The following is a 20,107-nucleotide window of genomic DNA, read 5'->3' as shown; positions in this document are numbered from 1 at the left end:
CCTCCTGAGTCACCTGGGGTGATGGTGATGCCTGGTGACGTCAACAAAATGATGGGCTGTATTTAGCAAAAAGATGAGTGGCCTTATGCATTGTCAAGGCAGTGGAAGGTCACTGACTACTAGTTCAAAAGCATGTGAGTGATTTATTAATCCAAAAATCAAGCATACCACAGCATCTGTTTTTCTTTGCACATGTCTGCACTGCAGAAAGTTGAACCTGGTTACTTCACTTTAATAAGTCACTTCATCCCAAAATCAGTTCCCATTCTGCTTCATGGATATCAAAAAGTGTCACTGGATGAATGCAGAAGCAATCTTTTTCCAATTCAGAACTAATCCAGCTCTAAGGTGCCCAGAGAGCAGAGAACTTAATATGAGAAAACTCTTTAAGTGCAAACATATTAAGTTAAGATTTTCCAAATTAATTTCTTTTTATTTTGAAACCATTTTCTTGTGAAACTTCTTAAGTTAAACTCTGAGTTTCAGTGTATTATTTTACTGCATATAGCAATAGCTTTGCATATTTTCTTCAGAGATTGTGAAAATTTAAAGATAATAAATGATGACTAATGTGCACCATCTGGCTGGGTTAAAAAAAAAAAGATTTCTTCCTGCGCAACCGAGTTTCTGCTAAGCTGATTTACTCAAAAGAAGAAAGCAAACACATTTCTCTACTAAGAAAATGAAGGTTTAATGTCTTCACTGAAATCATTAAATGCTAAAGATGTCTGAGGGTAACATTTGTTTTGTAATACATGATCGATATAAATTAAGTTGATATTGAAATGGAGTTCATTAGTCTCTCCCATTCTCTGAAGGGTCATGTTGTATCTAATCAATCCTGTTCAGTTGCTGCTTTTTTGTTGCTTTCAGCTTCTGGGTTACTGTTTGGTTATGTTGTTTTTCCTCTTAAAACCTCCTAATTAATTCCACTGTGTTTCACAATATTTGTACATAGGATGGAGGGAAATTATATATCGTATATATATTTGTCTTCAGTACAGCATCTTCAGTGTTTAATATGGAAAGAAGTAAGATTCTTTTTAATCTCACTCTGTTAAGCAAATGGGTTCAAGGCACTGAGCAACAGTGGCAAAGTGCTAGGCACCATTGCAGGACTGGGCCCTTGGTAAGGAGACTGGAACTAGTTTTACTGTAACTGTAGTCAGTAGCCTGACTCTCATTAACTTCAGTAGGAATAGGATTGGGCCCCTAGGTAACATGGGTTTATTTATGGCCCATATGTCCTTTAAATCTATTTATGACCCAATTGTTCTTTATATCTACGGTCATCAATTCTTTCTCTGTGATTCTAGATGTTAGGTAGAATGAGGACACTCATCTCAGTTCTTATTCAACATAGTTTCTCTTTCTCATGGCTTTTGGTGGACCAGAGATCATGTATTCATTTATTTATCATATTTCTAAAATGTCACTTACATATCTCATGGCACAAGTGTTGATTTGAAGACCTTTGTAATACCAGCAAGATAAGAAGATGGAGTAGTTTTATACAGGTCTTTAGTGACCAGAGAGGAAAGCAGATAAATATTTTACCTCATTGACATATTAATTCTGGTTGAGTGCCTTCTAAGGGGTCAGATCTATAGACTTCCTTTTTAATCTGTCATTTAGCTGTTGCTGTTTTCTCACTCATTTTTGTAAAGCAAACCTAGTTCTGCATGCCTTTCAAGTGTACTAAAAATGTGATGGTTTTTTAAACCTTGGTAGACTAAAGTTCATTTGGTTCTTGAGTAATGCTCACTTTTTCTTCTTAACGTATGCACAACGTGCCTCAGGTGTCACGTGACCAGGATTCTTCACCAAAATTGGTCCGCTGGTTGGATCATTAGCTTCCCTGACCCAGGCTGGGTACTGATAGGGAGCGCAACATCAACGCTGATCCATGCCCCCGCAGTGCTCACTTAAACTCTGGAGGTCCTATGGGATGTTTGGGCTATAAAGATGAATGGGTTACAAAGTGTGATTTAGATCTATGTCCACACTGGTTGGCAAAAGGCGGAGACATGTTCTGATGACTACTAGTGCCTTCTAGAGGGCGGGAGGGCTGGGTGTCAAGTTTCTCTTGTTAAAGTAATGACAGTGATAATACTAATAATAGTTAATGAAGCAACAGTTAGGTCTTTTGCTCAAGACACCATCTCTTGACATGGACAAGCTTTCCAACTATCACCATGTCTTAAATCTTCCATTTCTGAGGGATGCTACAAAGAAGGATGTGGCAAAACATTATCAGGTTTCCCCGGATTTGATTTTGGCTTTAAACCTGTGTCTAGTATGGAAGCTGTACAGGTGGTATTGTCTAATTTCCTCCTGATTAATGGATAAAGAGAAGAAGCTGGATACTCATGTGCATTGGGTGTGTGTGTGTGTGTGGGTGTGTGTGAAAGCATGAGAAGAGCATGAAGATACCCTCCCTCCTAGTCTTAGAGCAGATGGAGGTTGCTTCATCCCCCAGTGCAAATCAGAGCAGCAACACTCATAGCCACAATGTTAATGATAAATGTGTTTTGAAAATTATTTTCTATTATATTTACCTACCAGGAACCAAGTTCAGAAATTCTGAGTTTGTCTTGCAACCATTGTTGGCCTCATAAGGCTGAATAAGTAAAGCAGCTCCCTCTACTATAGGTGTGTGATGCGGGGGTCCCCAAGTGGGTGGAGCACTAGCTAACCATACCCCCTTGTGGCTCAAGTCTGTAGTTTGGCGGTAGCACTTAGTGACTTGAGTCTGCAATCAGCAGAAGTGCCTAGTGGCTCAAATCTGCGGGGTAACGGTAGCACCAAGTAGCTCAAGTCCACAATTGGCGGTAACACCAAGTAGGTCAAGTTGGCAGTAGGAGAACCTGGGCCCTCCGGCTCCTCTTGGTTCCAACCCAGAGCCCTAAGGCTGATAGTTCAGGTGTGCAGCCTGAGCAGTCCCTGCTCCCTGGGTACTTCCTAGTGTACCCCTGTTTCTGTAGAGGCCCAAAGGGGACCTGGCTATTGACTTGTAACATATACTCAAATGAAAGGGGTTCAGAGGTTCTTCCCCCTCACTCACAGGTGCTCTGCTGTCTCTTCTGTGGTGGCCTGCAGCTCCGGATTAAGATCTGCTCCAGGCAGCAGCGGACACCTGTTGTATCCCTGCAGGAGCTACCAGTGCAAGCCTGCCCCATTGCACCGGCTGCCCTGACTGAACTGTACTGCTCCCTTTTAAGCTCTACCTCAGTTGCCAGCAGATGCAGCTGGGCGGAGCCTCCTGGGCCCAGACCTGCTCCTTAACTCTCTGTTTGATCACCCCCTCACCAGGTGCTGCAATGTCACTGGGCCAGATCATCCCTTCTGCCTTCCTAAATAGAGGGAACTAAGACCTGGTAAATACAGGGTGGTGGCATGGAGAAGAGTGGAGAGGTGCCTCAGGGCATGTCTACACTTACCTCTGGACACATCGGGGGTCAATTTATTGCATCTAGTGAAGACGCAATAAATTGACCGCTGAGCGCTCTCCCATCGACTCCGGTGCTCCACTGGAGCAAGAAGCGTAGGCAGAGTCGACGGGGGAGCGGCAGCCATCAGCCTACTGCAGTGAAGACACCCTGTTAAGTAGCTCTAAGTACGTCGACTTCAGCTATGCTATTTTTGTAGCTGAAGTTGCGTAACTTAGACTGACTTAGCTCGCACTCCTCCCCCCCGCCCAGCGTAGACCAGACCTCAGCTGCATCATCCTGCCCTGGGCCCTTCAGGAGTCTCTGTGCAAGTTCGCCCTTCCCAAGATTCTCAGGGGCAATAAGGCTCTACATTGAATGGTTCCTGGATGTCCCAATGACTGTCCCATTAGAAGCTAATTCTTTCTCAGTAGTATTGATTTAGTTTGTGAATAGTAAAAAAGTGAAGAGATGGCATAATTAACTGAGAACATAAATTTAAAGTGGGAAGAGTTAATAAAAACTGGGAATAGTTCAAGGATATCCTACTGGAGTCCCAAAAAATACAATTCCACAAACATGAAAAAAGTTATGCTGGGAAGAAAAATGGTTAAAAAGAGAAGTGGAAGCAGCAACAAAACTAATATCTAGGATGGAAAAGAAGGGAAGTAAATGGCAATGAATATAAATTACAAGTTAAAAGATGTAGGTGACTGGTAAGGCATGATAAAGGAATCAATGAAATATCAGTGGCCAGTAGGTTAAACAAGAACGCATTTTTTAAACATTAAGAACAAAAATAAAACTAACCTAGGTCAGGTAAAAGTCCATTGATAGTTGCAGATGGTAAAATTTTAAAAAGTGATGGAGAAAAAGCAGAAATGTTGAATAGATATTTCTGTTCTGAATTTGGAATGTATCCATCACATATAATAATAATAATTAATAATTCTAGTTCTTATACAGTGCATTTCATCAGTAAACCTCTTCAGCTGATGTTATGGATGGAATAGAAAGTTTACCATCTGTAAGAAAGTAGGATGGGAGGCAACATCTGCTAAAATTAAACATTTACAAATCCACATGTCCAGATAATGTACACCCAAGAGTCTTAAAGAAACTAGCTGAGGCACTCTCTGAACCACTGATATTAATTTTTCACAACTCTTGTAAAACAGGGGAAATTCCAAATGATTGGAGGACTGCCAACCTAGATCCAATAATTGAAAAGCATTAAAGGGATGACCTGGGGAACAATACACCAATTTGCCTGACGCTGATTCTGGGTAAAATAAGGGCACTGTTAATTTGGGACTATCAATAAAGAATTAGAGGCTAAAAATACAATTAATGCCAGTCATCATGGTTCCGTGGGAGGTAGGTCTTATTAAACAAACCTGTTATCTTTTTTTTAACAGGATTACAGGTCTGGTTGATAAAGGCAGCTGTGTTGATATAGGATACTTTGCTTTCTCCAAGGCATTTCATTTAGTTCCACATGACATTTTGATTATAAAACTGGATATGGAACTAACAGAGCACAGATTAGATTGATTAGTAACTGTCTTACTGACAGGTCTCAAAATGCAGTTGTTAATGGGGAGACATCACTAAGCAGGTGGTTTCCAGCAGGGTCCCCCAGGGATTGGTCCAGTGATATTTAATATTTTTATCAACGATCCAGATGATGATATAAAAATCTTTGCTGATAAAGTTTGCAGAGAACACAATGATTGGGAGGATGGGAAATAATGAGGAGGACAGGTTACTGTTACAGAGTGATCTGAATCACCTGGTTAAACGGTCACAATCCAACACCAAGCGTTTTAATACAGACAAATGCAAGGTAATACATCTGAGAACAAAGAATGCAGGCTATTTCTACAGGATGGGAAACTCTGACTTGGAAATCAATGACTCAGAGAAGGACTTGGGGTCATCCTAGATAATCCCCTTAACATGAGCTCTTAGTGTAGTGCTGGGCAAAAAGGGCAAATGCAGTTCTTGTATTTATAAAAAGGGGAATGTCAAGCAGAAGTAGGGAAGTGATCTGGCCTCTGTACACAGCATTGGTAAGATCACTACTAGAATTCTGTGTCCAATTTTGGTGTCCACACTTCAAGGGTGTGGAAATACTAGAGAGTTCAAAGGATGGACACAAACTTGATCCAAGGGCTGGAAAAAAAACCTTACGATGTGAGACTTAAGGAGCTCAACTTATTTAGCTTATCGAAAAGAAGGTTAAGAGGTGACTTGATAACCGTGTATAGGTACTTACACATAGCAAAGACATCTTATAGTGGGGGCTTTTCAACCTTGCTGACAAAGCAATAACAAGAGCCAGTGGCTGGAAACTGAAGTTAGACAAATTCAACTTTGAAATAAGATGCAATATCTTAGCAAGGATTGCAGTTAAACATTGGAACAGTTTACTAGGGGAGGTGATGGACTCACCATTGCCCAGAGTTTTTAAAAATGCGATTAGATATACTAAAAGATATGCTTTAATCAAGGTTCCAAGAGAAATTCTACAGCCGTTGTGTGCGGGGGTTGGGCTAGAAGATGGTTGTGGTGGATCCTTGTAGCCTTGGAATCTGTAACAGGGTGACTTGCCCCTTAAGGGCTGGAGGGGCTGGGGCTAGCCAACCCAGATTACTAAAGAGGCACACCTAAATTGATCAGATAATTCTGTATAAAGGGCAGCAGGTGGCTGCAGAGAATGGGGGAAGCTCAGGAAACTGCAGAAGTAAGAAAGGCTCCTGCAGGGATGATGTTGATACTGGTGGATTTGGAAGACCTGGGAGTAGGGTGAATTGGAGGCTACTGGGAGTGAGCGAGCTCCAGCAGAAAGACGTGGGATGTGGGGTTTCTCTACTGAGACTACAGGTAGGAAAAGCCTGGGAGTGATCCAACAAGAGAGTAAAACTGATGGACTGTATTTGGGGTCTTTGAGTTTTATTTTGGAGCTTTGTTTATGTGAATAAACTCAGTCCCCCAAGAAGGGGTGGTGAATGCACAAGAGAAGCTCCTGAGGAATTTAAGAAGCTCTTTGAGGGAGAAATTGTTAGCAGGGCATTGCAGAGCCACCCCTGGCCTCGGGGGAGTTCATGAAAGGTAGCTGACCCCACTACATGTTTATTTACTTCTGTCACAGGGTGCACCTCTCACTGCTGGGCTGATGCCTCCTCCTGGTCACTTTGGGGATTAGCTGGAGGCTGATGTCCCCATCTGCGGTTTATACACCATCACTTTGACTGGTCTGTGGCCTCTCTCTCAGCCTCACGAATCACTGTGTCCTCTTCATGACTTAGTCTTCCGGCTAGGTCGCTCTGTATTTCCCCCTTGGGTGGGGGTGGGGAGTATCACTTTCAAAAGTCCAGCCACTTCATCAATGTGAGGGGGACCCAGGCCCGCCTACTCCTCCCGATCCCAATCCTGACCCAGGGACCCTATAGATAGCAGCCTCTTGCTGTGACTCTGACTTCTCCCAATGCTGCTACGTCTCCCTGGGCCACTTTCCCACAGCCCCAGCACCTTCTTCGCCCCTACCTCAGGGCATTCAACTACCCAGTCCCAGCAGCCAGCCAGGAGCTCCCATCCCTGCCAGCAGTTGCTCTGTCCAAGGTGCCGCAGGTCTCTCAGCCGACTAGAGACATAGTCCTCACTCCTTGAGCTCCCAGCAGTGACTGACTCTGTTCTGCACTGCAGCTCTTTTTATATGGGCCAGCTGGCCCCGAATTGGCTGCTTCCTACACTTGTGATCTAGGGTTAAATAAGTACAGGGATATACATAATGTAAATCGAGAGCAATTGACAAGTTACAGATAAGTGAAGACAATATCATTCCCATTTCCTTTGAACTAAATTATTGCTCGAGTGAATTAGTACCCTTAACATTGCTTTGATATTCACACACAAATTAATTGGCCTCTTGCTCTGACCTGAGCTGGCCTGTCAGCATCACATTCCTTCATGGGCTATGGGGAGAGCAGGAAGTTCTGCATTGCCTTTAGTATGCTCATTACACTTGCAGCTCTGCACTAAGAAAATGACTATAATAAAATCTCATGATTCAGCCAGTAGTCTGCTGGGGTCAGGAAGGAATTTTTTCCCTGATACATAATTAGCCTGATGTATTCTGGGCTGTTTTTTTCACTTTCCTCTGAAGCATCAGAGATTGGCCACAGATGGAGATGGGACATTGGATGTGGTAGACAAGTGCTCTGACATGGTACAGAGAATCCTCTGTCTTAGACATCTGGGTGGAGTGTCTTGCTCACGTGCTCAGATTCAAACTGAGTGCCGGATTTGGGATCAGAAAGGAATTATTTCCCAGGTCAGGTTGGCAGGGTCCATGGTTTTTTTCACTTTCCTCTGCATCATGGAGAATGGATCACTTGCTAAAATCACCTGGGCATAGCTCACCTAATCAATTCCTTGCCATTGCAAAGGTACTGGTGGTACCTCAGTCTCTCCAGTTCTCTGCATGTAACACACAACAGGTTTGTCTTCTGAGATTGGAAATGCTTTAGTCTAACTAAAACAAATGGGCTCAATATAGAGGTAACTGGGTGAAATTTAATGGCCTGCAACATTCAGGATTCTATCAGATTAGATGATATATTGGTACCTTCTAGCCTTAAACTCTGAAAATCTAAAACTATGAAAAATGTCATAGAGCATCATAAAATGAATTTAGCATTTTTGGTCCATGTAAATGCTTTAAAAAACTAGTGAATAAACACACAGAAACTTAGAACTTGCATATCAACATTGCTTATGAAAATATAAAATGGATAAGCAGAAAAATATTTATGGTCTTTCTATAGTTTATGGTTTAAATAATATAATAATTCTGGTGTGAGAATAAATGTAGAAGTAGGTACAACTGATTTTTATTTCTGTATGATTTATTTGTGAGTTTACAGTCCGATTATGAGTTCTGTTCACGTGAGTAAGGGTTCATAGAATCCACTCCTTGATTTAATATAATTATTGATTAAAGGTTTTCAAGTCCTTGTTTTCTTTTAAAACCTGTGAATCCAGCAGAGAAGCATCAATTTATTTTGCCTGATTGAAGACCTACTAGAAAAGCGTGCATTCAGAGGTTCTACTCAAACATTATTAGATGACATTGTGATAACAAAGGGGGGGAGAGTAAACAAAATGAATACAGCGGGTGAAGTTCTCTGCTACGCTCAGCTTGTGTTGGGTGCAGCAGAGTAAGGGAGCTGTAAGAGAGCTTGCTGTGGCCCTGACAGGGCCGGCTCTAGGATTTTTGCCGCCCAAGGCAAAAACAATTTTGGCCGCCCCCCCACCCCCTTTTTTTAATTACCCCACCCCCGGCCCCGCCTCAACTCCGCCCCTTCCCCAAATCCCCAGCCCTGCCTCCTCCCCCCAGGCTCTCAAGCCTAGGAGGGAGGGAGGGAGGGGGAGAAGCGGCGCCCACACCACGGCCACTTGCGTTTTGCACGCCGCGGCCGCTCGGGATCTCCCCCTCCCTCCCAGATTTGAGAGCCGTGGCGCACGAGCGGCAGCAGCAGCAGCGGAGGTGAGCTAGGGCGGCCGGGGCACATTTTTAGGGGCGGCATTCTGGCGCCGGCCATGCCGCCCCTAAAAATGTGCCGCCCCAAGCACCAGCTTGTTTTGCTGGTGCCTAGAGCCGGCCCTGGGCCCTGACATGTGTTTAGATCATCCTGAGGACTGCTCTAACTTGAGCCAGCTGACATTGGTACACAAGGGGCCATATGCCAGCTGTGAATAGCTGGAGTGTAGCACACTCAGGCTACCTTTCTTCCTTGCCCCAACATACCACCTGAACTAGGCAATGTGTGAAGGGGGGTGTGGGAGCTGCTTAAGTTGACTCTATGCCTCCTAGGGAGTCCCTCCAACAAGGGAATCTCCAGGAGAGGGCTTGTGGGTGGTTTCTGCTTCCACTTATGCTAGCCTAGATTGTAAGGAGTTCTTCTATCTCCAATATATAGCACAAATTTTAGGTGAGCTAGAAACACTTCTAAAAACATAACCCCTGAGACTATCATGCTCACTTAAGGAGTGGGAGGCGGGAGGAAGATTTGCAAATCTGTAAGAATTTGTGAGGTTCATAAAAGCTCAAACTTCACAAAGTAGATCCTTGCTCAAATTTTGTTTCCCTTTACCTTGTATGCCCTCTGTGCTTTTTTTTTTTCTTCTCTTGGTGAAGTCCTTTTCAGTCTTCAGTGAGAATGTAAAATATAATCACATTGAAATGGCAACATATTTTTTTCTCCCTAATCTGTTAAAAAGAACTTATATTTTCATGACAATAAGAATGATCACCTTTGGGTTGTTGTTTTTTTTTAAAGGAGCTTGACTTACATCAGACCAGGGCTACCCAGGGGAGGAGGGGGGCAAGTGGGGCAATTTGCCCCAGGCCCCGGGCTCTGCAGGGGCCCCCATGAGAATATAGTATTCTATAATATTGCACCTTTTTTTTATGGAAGGGGCCCCTGAAATTGCTTTGCCCCAGGCCCCCTGAATCCTCTGGGCAGCCCTGCATCAGATACTGCATGTATGGAATGTTTGCTATACTCTTTAGTAGATAGCAAACGATCCTGCTCCCATGGAAGCCAAGTGGACGTAAAGAATAATTAAAAGAAGTGAAGAAGGCAAAAATAGAATTATGTAAATTATTCATGATTTTATTCTGAATATCTCTAAAAGCACCTTTTCCATTTTATTCTGCTCTCATTGAAGTCCATGGGAGTCTTGTAGCTGACTGGTAGTAGGAATAGGCCCCTACCCTAATAAAATTTAGAGATGGAAGAAGTCTTTTAGATCACAGGGCCAGGGCCGGCTCCAGGCACCACCAAAACAAGCAGGTGCTTGGGGCGGCACATTTTTAGGGGCGGCATTCTGGCGCCGGCCATCATAGGCGCTGACTCCGGGGCATGGGGAAAAAGTGCCCCCGCCGCCCCAGCTCACTGCCCCAGCTCGCCTCCGCTTCACCTCCGCCTGCTCCCCTGAACACGCCGCTGCTCCGCTTCTCCCCCCTCCCAGGCTTGCCGCGTGCGAAACAGCTGTTTCACGCAGCAGGGCTGGGAGGGAGGGAGGAGAAGCTGAGCGGCGCGTTCAGGGGAGCAGGCGGTGGTGGAGCAGAGGTAAGCTGGAGCGGGGAGTGGTTCCTCTACCCCCCCGTTACTTCCTGTGCCCCCCCCACCCTAGCTCACGTCCGCTCCGCCTGCTCCCCTGAACGCGCCGCTGCTCCGCTTCTCCCCCCTCCCTCGCCTGAGAGGGAGGGGGGAGAAGCGGAGCGGCGGCATGCCCGGAGGAGCAGGTGGAGCGGAGGTGAACTAGGGTGGGAGGTCGAAGGGGGCCTGCAGGAAGCAATGGGCGGGGGGGAGAATGCGGCATGCCCGGGGGAGGAGGCGGGGCTGGGGATTTGGGGAAGGGGTTCGGAAGGGGTGGAGTTGGGGCGGGCCGGGGGCAGGGGGACACAAAAAAAAAGGGGGGGTGGCCAAATTTTTTTTTGCTTGTGGCGGCAAAAATCCTAGAGCCGGCCCTGCACTGGGCACATCCCATTAGAAGACCAGGATTTCCTGACTGCCAGTAGCTGCTAGTTGCTAATCATAGCAACTGATGCATTATCTAAAGCAGATCCAGAAAAAGAAGCTGTACAAATTGTATTAGACAACACTCTCCATCTCTTACTATTCCACCTTTCTACTTACTACTCGGGCTACAACTATGGATTTCGCCTGTAACAAATGCCAACAATGATATTTTTTGCCTTCCTTTTGTTCCCTTATATTATTTACCTTTCTATCTCCAAGCCACAGCTTTGCTTAATAGCTGTTCTTGTAGAGTGTATAAACATTAGGCTTTGCCTAAAATTGTCAGTATTTTTACAGTGTATTTCTCAGGAGTATTGATAACATGTAAGACTATGTCTCCATGCCTTCCTCCACGATTCCCTCTATGCAAAGAATTGCTCCCCAATCCCATGCACCAGTCTTTTAGCTTCCTCCTACAGCCCTATTTCATCCTCATTGTTCACCCCCATCATTAAGCGATCAGGAATAACATTTACAAATAAAAAACAAAGGTGGATAATCATTTCTCTGTGATATGTGCATGGATCTCCATATTCCTGTGCTGGAGAGCAGAGGGATTGGAGGAGAAGGCAAGATGCCTCTGTGGCATGTTCTCCCACTGCTCTACATCCTGCAGAGGGCTCTTAAAGGGACCAGCGGTCTACCATACAGAGGGTTTAGGAGGAGGAAATCTGGAGGGGAAAGAGAGGTGGGAGAATGTGAATAAACTTCCCTAGGCCCCCCAAAACCACCCTAAAATTAATGCAGCCTGATGTGATTCAATGTTTGTACAGTGCCCCCAGGAGTCCCCTCAAGTAGGGTTCCACAGGGTATATGGGGCATCTGCCAGCAGAGGAAGCACTGGTACTATATTTCCTGGAGCCATACTGCCAGGAATGAGAGAGGCCGGGGGGCCCTCTGCAGCGGTGAAGTTTGAGAAGTGGAATGCCTTTCTCATTGTGCAGAGGTGGAGAGGCAACCCCCACCTTTCCAGACAGATCAATTTGGGGACTGCCATCCAAGGAGAAGCTCAGAGTTCCTTAACCCACCCAACTCCAGGCAGTTTTCTATGAGAGGGGACAATCCCCCACTCCCCACCACCTAAGTTAAGCCACTCATCTGGGTGTCCTCCCAATGTCTGTCTTTTAGACTGGAAATTACTTGGTCAGGGATTGTCTTTTTATTTGTGTGTGTGTGAGTGTATCAGTGCTGCCTAACAAATAAATAGCTAATAATAATACATATCTTTGTGTGTGTCATCTGTAATGTTTGAATAGATAGTGGAAGGATGTAATCATTATTGAGCAGTTTAAATTTCAAATAGTTAACGTTATGTATGACTGTAGTGAACAATTGCCAATGAATTCCTAATTGAGTATAAAAAATGTGAATCATTCTCTTCATGTCTTGTTTTCTTGGCTCCAACCCTTGTGTAGCAGCAGACAAGTAAACAAAAATGTTGTATTAATTGATGAAGTGATGATTTCAAAATGTGAAAAGAATAGATGTGTTAACTGATCCATTTTGATAGGCAACTCTTTTCATAATTTACCCCAAGCCCAAATATACTAAATATTTGTTTAATAAAGAAAATAGGAAGCCTTTAATAGAAAATATATGACCCAATTAGCAATGAAAATATTAAAATAAATTCAAGGTACATATCTAACCATATTTAAAATGCACGTTTTAATAATATGAATAAATTATACATTTTTCTAAAAATGCATTGGGGCAAATTTAGAATTGAAGTGTAAGCTGGTATAACATAGAGCCCCTTAAACTAACTTAGACTCTTTTATATTATGTTTAGGCCAACTTACATCCATTCTGCTGATGTGCTGTGCTGATGTGATGTGTAACTTACTTGCTGTTGTAAGAAGGTGTAAAATTAAAGTATGATAAGGGCCATCTTAACATATGCCATTCTGCTCCTTAGGTACAGCACCTCAGACTCCTTTACACATCAATAGAGTGGGAACAGTTAGGATTTATGGATTCTAATTGAGTTTAGGTGAATGTAAGGGAAACTAAGTTATACTTCTTTAATTAGCACTCTAAGGACCCAGTCCTGCAAACACTTAGGCATGTGCTTAACTTTATGTCTGTGAGTATTCCCACTGGCATTAATGGGGCAACTCACATATATAAAGTTAAGGATGTGCACAAGAGTTTGCAGAATTGGGACATAAATTTGGACCTTTGTCTCCAAAGCAATGTCAAAACAAGGAAATTCCCATCTAATTATAGCCAGTGGTATTGACTGTTCTAAATATTATGTCAAATGCCGTGAAAGGGCTGTTTAGACTCAAAGAGAGAGACCATCTTGAGGCAGTATGTCTTCCTAATACTGATTGGTATGATGCAATTATTCAATTATCCATATTAAGCTTTAATTAAAGAAAGAACCTTTTACATTACTTCATCTTTTATTCTAATACTTGTTTCTTCTCCTCTTTTACAGGAAAAAGTAGAATATGCCTTCCTGATTATTTTTACAATTGAAACATTTTTGAAGATTATAGCATATGGATTATTATTACACCCCAATGCATACGTTAGAAATGGATGGAATTTACTGGATTTTGTAATAGTAGTAGTAGGGTAAGTCATTCACACTTCACTTTAAACAAGGCTTTAAAAACATTGTTCTGAAAATGTGGTATCGTCTTTATGAAGGTAGCTGTATGCCTTATTCTGATGGGACTGAGGACCGAAGCCTACTAACTTTTACTCATACATAATTTATTGGTCAGCTCACATGAGTGAAGATGCAGGATCAAGCCCTAAAAGGTTTCCAGTTCAGAATGGAGGAACTTGGGTCATATTGTACAATCAGCCTTAAAGCAGAAGACCACGATGCATTCAGTGAGTTCTGCCTAAAAATGGATGGCATAACAAGGTCCAATATTAGAGCCCTGTCCTGCAAATTCTTGTACATATGAGTTGTCCCATTGCACCCACCGGGACTGTTCATCTGAGTAGAGGTTTGCTAGGTTGGGTCCATAATCCTTCAGGGCTCAGCTGTGCCTTTTAAGCACAGCCCAGTGTTGAGGGTGCTTGTAGAGTTGCACTGCCCCACACGCATCACCAGAAAAGCTCTGCCTGCTTCAAAGAGACAGAGCACCTGCTACACCTCCCTGGCATGAGAGGGAGACTGGACACTTCTGTCCCCTTTCATGGGATGCAGCACATTGGTCCCTTCCCCACCACACAGCTGGACAGCATGATGCAGAGGATAGGATGGAACCATGACTCTGTTTACATTCAGCCCTCCCTGTCCCCTGTGGGGTGCCATGAACCCCAAGGGGAGTAGTGAGGGAGCATTTCCTGCATGCCCCATTGTGCAGGAACTGCCCTTCTGCCTAGCCCACAAGTGTGTGGAAATTCTTTACTCCCTCATTGTCACTGTGTAAGGGCTATGCAGCATCTGTTCCTTATTGTGTCAGCACATTTTATATTATCAGTTAGCATTGATTCTCTTTGTGTTACATGCTGCATTAGGAGATCCTATGTTGAGGCATCAAAGAGTTAATCTTATAGCATATATTCTGTTTTCCCTAAATATGCAAATATTGTCTGATCAGACTGTAATAAGGAATTTTTTCAATAGTGAAGATCCTGTTAAGTAAAAAAAAAAAAAAAAGGATCCTAGTGAAATGCTCTGCCATGTAACATCACTTGAAATATTGCTGCTGACTTGCAGAGAAAGCCTTGGCATGCGATGTCTCATAATGCATTTTTAAAATAGTTTAAATGATACTCAGAGTTTGCCTTTAACTGAAATGAGCCAGGAATTTGAGGGAGAGAGAGAGAGTTTCTAACTCACATCATTGAGGTAATGAAGGAAAATGATGTGATTTAATGGGAAAGGCCAACATTTTGGGGAAACAATTGTAATTACTAAATCTGCTGTTGTTTTGTGTTCATGTAAATACCCAATTTTCAAATATTATTTTTAAATAATGAAAATTACTGAAATTATTGCCATAGTACCAGTCTGCTGGCACATTCTGGCCCATGGTTAAAGTGGGAGTAAAGGGAGCAACAGTAAAAGATTCTTTAGCCATATAAATAAAAAGAAAACAAAGAAAGAAGAGGGACTGCTGAACACTGAGGATGAGTGGAGATTAAAGATAATGTAGGTATGGGTAAACATCAAATACTTTGCCTCCGTTTTTAATAAGAGTAATGAGGAGCTTGCGGACAGTAGGAGGGTGGCTAATGGGAACAAGGATATGGAAATAGAAATTACCACATCTGAGCTGGAAGCCAACTCAAACAGCTTAATGGGACCAAATCAGGGGGCCCGGATAATCCTCATCCAAGAATATTAAAGGAACTTGCACATGAAATTGCAAGACCAATAGCAAGGATTTTTAATGAATCTGTAAACTCGGGGGTTGTATCCTATGACTGGAGAATTGCAAATTATAATACTCATATTTAAGAAAAGGGAAAAAAGTGATCCGAAAAACTACAGGCCCAATAGTTTGACTTCAATTGTATGCAAGGTCTTAGAACAAATTTTGAAAAGGAGAGTAGTTAAGCACATAGAGGTAAAGGATAATTGGGATAAAATACAACACCTCAGTTGTTCTCAAACTTTTGTACTGGTGACCCCTTTCACATAGCAAGCCTCTGAGTGCGACCCCCCTTATAAATTAAAAACACTTCAAAATATATTTAACACCATTACAAATGCTGGAGGCAAAACAGGGCCTGAGGGGTCCCTAACCCCAGTACAACATGGTTTTACAAAAGGTAGATCATGCCAGACCAACCTGATCTCTTTCTTTGAGAAGATAACTGATTTTCTAGACAAGGAAATGCTGTAGATCTAATCTATCTAGATTTCAGTAAGGCATTTGATGCAGTTCCACATAGGAAATTATTAGTTAAATTGGAAAAAATTGGGATTTAGATGACGACTGAAAGGTGGGTAAATAACTAGTTAAAAGGGAGACTACAACAGGTCATGCTGAAAAGTGAACTGTCAGGCTGGAGGGAGGTTACTAGGTTACAATAACAGTAGTTATTGTTACAATAGTAACAATCCTCAATGATTGATCTTGAAACTGATATTATTTAACATGTTCATTAATGACCATGGCACAAAAAGTGGGAGTGTGCTAACAAAATTTGTGGATGAGGCAAAGTTGGGAGGTATTGCCCATATGGAGGAGGACTGGAATATCATTCAAGAAGATTTGGAGGACCTTGAAAACTGAAGCAATAGAAATGGGATGAAATTTAATAGAGCAAAGCGCTAGGTCATGAATTTAGAGACTAATAAAAAGATTTTTTTTGTATAAGATGGGGATGTATCAGTTAGAAGTGACAGAGGATGAGAAAGACTGCAGTATTGGTTGATCAGAGGATAACCGTGGTGCAGCCAATGTGGTGCAGCCATGAAAAAGGCTAATGAAATTGTATGGTGCATCAGGTGAGGTATTTCCAGTAGAGATAGGCAAGTGTTATTACCATTAAACAAGGCACTGGTGAGACCTCATCTGGAATGCTGTGTGTGAGATTCTGCTCTCCCATGTTTAAGAAAGATGAATTCAAACTGGAACAGGTACAGGAAGGGCTACTAGGATGATCAGAGGAATGAAGAACCTACCTTACTAAAGGAGACTTAAAGAGCTTAGCCTAACAAAACTAAGGCTGAGGGGAGATATGATTGCTGTCTATAAATACATCAGAGGGATAAACACCAGGGAGGGAGAGGAGTTACTTAAGTTAAGGGCCGATGTTGGCACAAGTACACATGGATAAGTTTAGGCTTGACATTAGATGAAGATTTCTAACCATCAGAGGAGTGAAGCTCTGGAACAGCTTTGCAAGGGGAATAGTGGGGAGCAAAAAACCTAACTTGTTATATGACTGAGCTTGATAAGTTTATGGAGGGAATGGCATGATGAGATTGCCAACAATGGCATATGGTCCATTCAGGTCTGCTTTTACCAACTATCTCCAATGGCCGGAGATAGGATACTAGATGGGGATGGCTCTGAAGTTACTACAGAGAATTCTTTCCCAAGTGTCTGGCTGGTGGGTCTTACCCACATGTTCAGGGTCTAACTGAATACCATATTTAGGGTTGGGAAGGAATTTTCTCCCAAGTCAGATTGGCAGAGACCCTGTGGTTTTTTTTTTGCCTTCCTCTGCAGTCAGGAGCGCTGCCAGCTTTTCCGCCGCCCTAGGCGGCGGAAGGTCCCGCCCCGAAATGCCGCCCCCCCCACAGAGGCGGCGGAAGGTCCCGCCGCGGAAATACCACCGCGGTCGCCGCCCCTCAAATTGCAGTGCCCTAGGCGACCGCCTAGGTCGCCTAATGGGTGGGCCGGCCCTGTCTGCAGTGTGGAGCACAGATCACTTGCTGGTTTGAACTAGAGTAAATGGTGGATTCTCTATAACTTGAAGTCTTTAAATGAAGATTTGAGGATATCAGTAACTCAGCCAGAGATTATGGGTGGGCGAGGTTCCGTGGCCTGCGATGTGCAGGAGGTCCATGACTAAGGCTCCTAGGTTCTACAGTAATACAAATAATAGATAATCATCATGTAATCAGGATCTGCATCAGGTCAAGTGATCCTCAACAGATTGGACCCAGGGCACATGGTGCTTGGTGAGGCCTTTCTGTGGTGGGGTGCTTCGTGGGCAGGTGCTGTGGACTTCACACAAGGGAGCTCCTCTCTCAGACCAAGCAATCTTTGGAGTAGTCTACCCCTTTGAGTCCCTTATCTGGTGGCTATGCGATTATTGTAGCCCTGGGCAGTTGAGCAAATCCCTAAACTAGCACACCTCATCCAACCATGTTGCTAGGGGACATGGGTCTGTCTTACACCAAATTTTCATACATCTCTGTGAGTGACATGTGTGTAATTGAGTGTAAGGGTCTGTGTCATACCACCTGGTACATCACCTCTATATTTGGCCTTCTGTCTCCAAAACATCAGGTGATAAGAAAATTACCACCTACTATAAAACAGTCACTACAACTGGCTAAGTTTAATTACATCAAATGCTAACCCTGAATCCGCGATATATAAGAAGAATTGGATTGTCTCCCATCAGATATTCAAAGCCTCATTCTATGACCCAAGTCCCTGCCCTTTCACTAGTCCAGAATAGGAAGGCTTGGTGTATGAGGTGCAAACCATGTAGTCAAAGATCCAACCCAGCATCCAGAGTAAAAGAAACCCTCAGAAAACAGGTCAGTGGCTCACAGGAAATGCAGCACTCTTACCCAAGCACCCTAGTTTTAAAATAATCAGTTACAGAACATAAGCCAGTACAGGGCCAGTTATTTGATTAACTTGCACCCTTAAGAGAGAAGCCTACTGAAAAATTGTTTTTTGTATTTGACCCTATGTAGAGATGGAATCATCTCTAGATATGATTCCTTTTGAATGAATTTGTTATGGAATTTCATATTTACATTTTAATAGCTTCAAAGGAGCTGCCACTGGTGTCCAGCACTAGGTACATTAAATTAAATGCTCTTACTGTGCATTGTCAGCAGAAAATGTAATGGCTCCAAAGGCAAAATCATGACAACCATTTCAAAATTCACATCTATAAGACAAGAAATTATGGTGCATATGCAAAAGGCAGTTTTCTAACATAAATAATTTGGACATTTAATTAAAAGAATATTAAACGGCCTTAGTACACCGTATTGGATAGTAAATGTTATGTTTTAAAGAAAATCAAGGGCTTGATGGCTTTATAGCTTGATGGATTTGATAGGAGTGATATATGCTGGCAGAACTGAACGCCAGCCCTGCACATTTTTCTCTGTCCCGACTCAGTCCAAACTCTTATTGAAATCAATCAGTTTATGGATTGCTTAGGGCTGGTCTACCCTTACCCCCCAAGTCGAAGTAAGGTACGCAAATTCAGCTACGTGAATAACGTAGCTGAATTCGACATACCTTACTTCGAACTTACCGCAGTTCAGACGCGGTCCACACGCGGCAGGCAGGCTCCCCGTCGACTTCGCGGTACTCCTCTCGCTGAGCTGGAGTACCGCAGTCGACGGGGATCACTTCCTGGTTCGATTTATCGCGTCCAGACCAGACGCGATAAATCGAACTCGGAACTTCGATCCGCAGCCGTCGAACTAACCGGTAAGTGTAGACTAGCCCTTAGAGAATAATCCACCCACTTATTTAGTGCCTGGCCCTGCATTCACTTTTCAGGCCAAATTTCCATTGTTCTCAATGGGAGCTTTACCTGAGAAAAGAGTCCAGAATCGGGTCCCAAGGGAGGAAACTTGCACAGCAGTTTACTGTACCTGTGGACCTCTAATTTGAGGAATTACTTATGCACTGAGTGCCTGACAGCATCCCTCCCACTCAGGCCCTGATTTCGGCAATGTGCTTAAGCATGTGCCTAACTTTAAGAACATGAATAGTTTCATTGAAGTCAAGGTGATTACTCACATGCGTACAGTTAGGCCCATATTTAATTACCTGCTGAACCAGGGCATAAGCTGTTAAATGTCTGCATTCTGCCATCTCTTAAAATATGTGGATCTCTGATTTGTGTAAATTCAGTGGGTCAGATCATGACCCAAAGATCTAGGAGCTCCACAGATGGTGGGACAGACTGGGGAAGGGGAGTGGGTGACCCAAGCTGGGTGTTTGTGGGGTCCAGGGGAAGCTTCCAGTATTCCAGCTCTGGCAAGTTACTAAACATAACATCTGTTTCTTAGCAGCTCTGTGATTCTTGATCATTTATAACCAGAGCTGTGAAAATTTTTCCTGACAAAACTCAAAACCGGAGAAAATTTTCCTGCTTTCCAGTGTATTTTATAAACCTGAAACACAGGCCAAGTTTATTGAAATTTTTGCTGAGGTTCACAGACCTTTCAGTGGAACTAGGCTGAGTTCTGATCAGGCACAGGGCCTGCGCTTCCATTTAGGTGACCTAGGCGGTTGCCTAGGGTGCCAGGATTTGGGGGGGCGGCATTTTGCCACCCTTGGCAGCAATTCGGCGGCGGGGGGTCCTTCCGCGCTCCGGGTCTTCAGCGGCAATTCTGCGGCAGGTCCTTCACTCGCTCCGGGACCCGCCGCTGAAGTGCCCCGAAGACCGGGAGCGCGG

At 43.5% G+C, this 20,107-nt stretch overlaps 1 protein-coding gene across 2 annotated transcripts in view; it reads left to right on the top strand.

Moving 5' to 3' along the window:
• Positions 1-20,107, top strand: part of CACNA1D (calcium voltage-gated channel subunit alpha1 D) — a 327,298-nt gene that overhangs the window by 109,433 nt on the left and 197,758 nt on the right. For both annotated transcript variants that reach the window (XM_026650299.2, XM_026650300.2), the window contains exon 3: positions 13,464-13,603. In XM_026650299.2, the coding sequence (XP_026506084.1) occupies positions 13,464-13,603 (140 nt within the window). The remainder of the gene's footprint in view (positions 1-13,463; positions 13,604-20,107) is intronic.

The sequence above is a fragment of the Terrapene carolina genome, unplaced genomic scaffold, assembly GCF_002925995.2.
Source record: "Terrapene carolina triunguis isolate 2854851 unplaced genomic scaffold, T_m_triunguis-2.0 Scaffold89, whole genome shotgun sequence".
In the NCBI taxonomy this organism is placed as follows: domain Eukaryota; kingdom Metazoa; phylum Chordata; order Testudines; family Emydidae; genus Terrapene; species Terrapene triunguis.
This window is presented reverse-complemented; position numbering and strand designations above follow the sequence as displayed.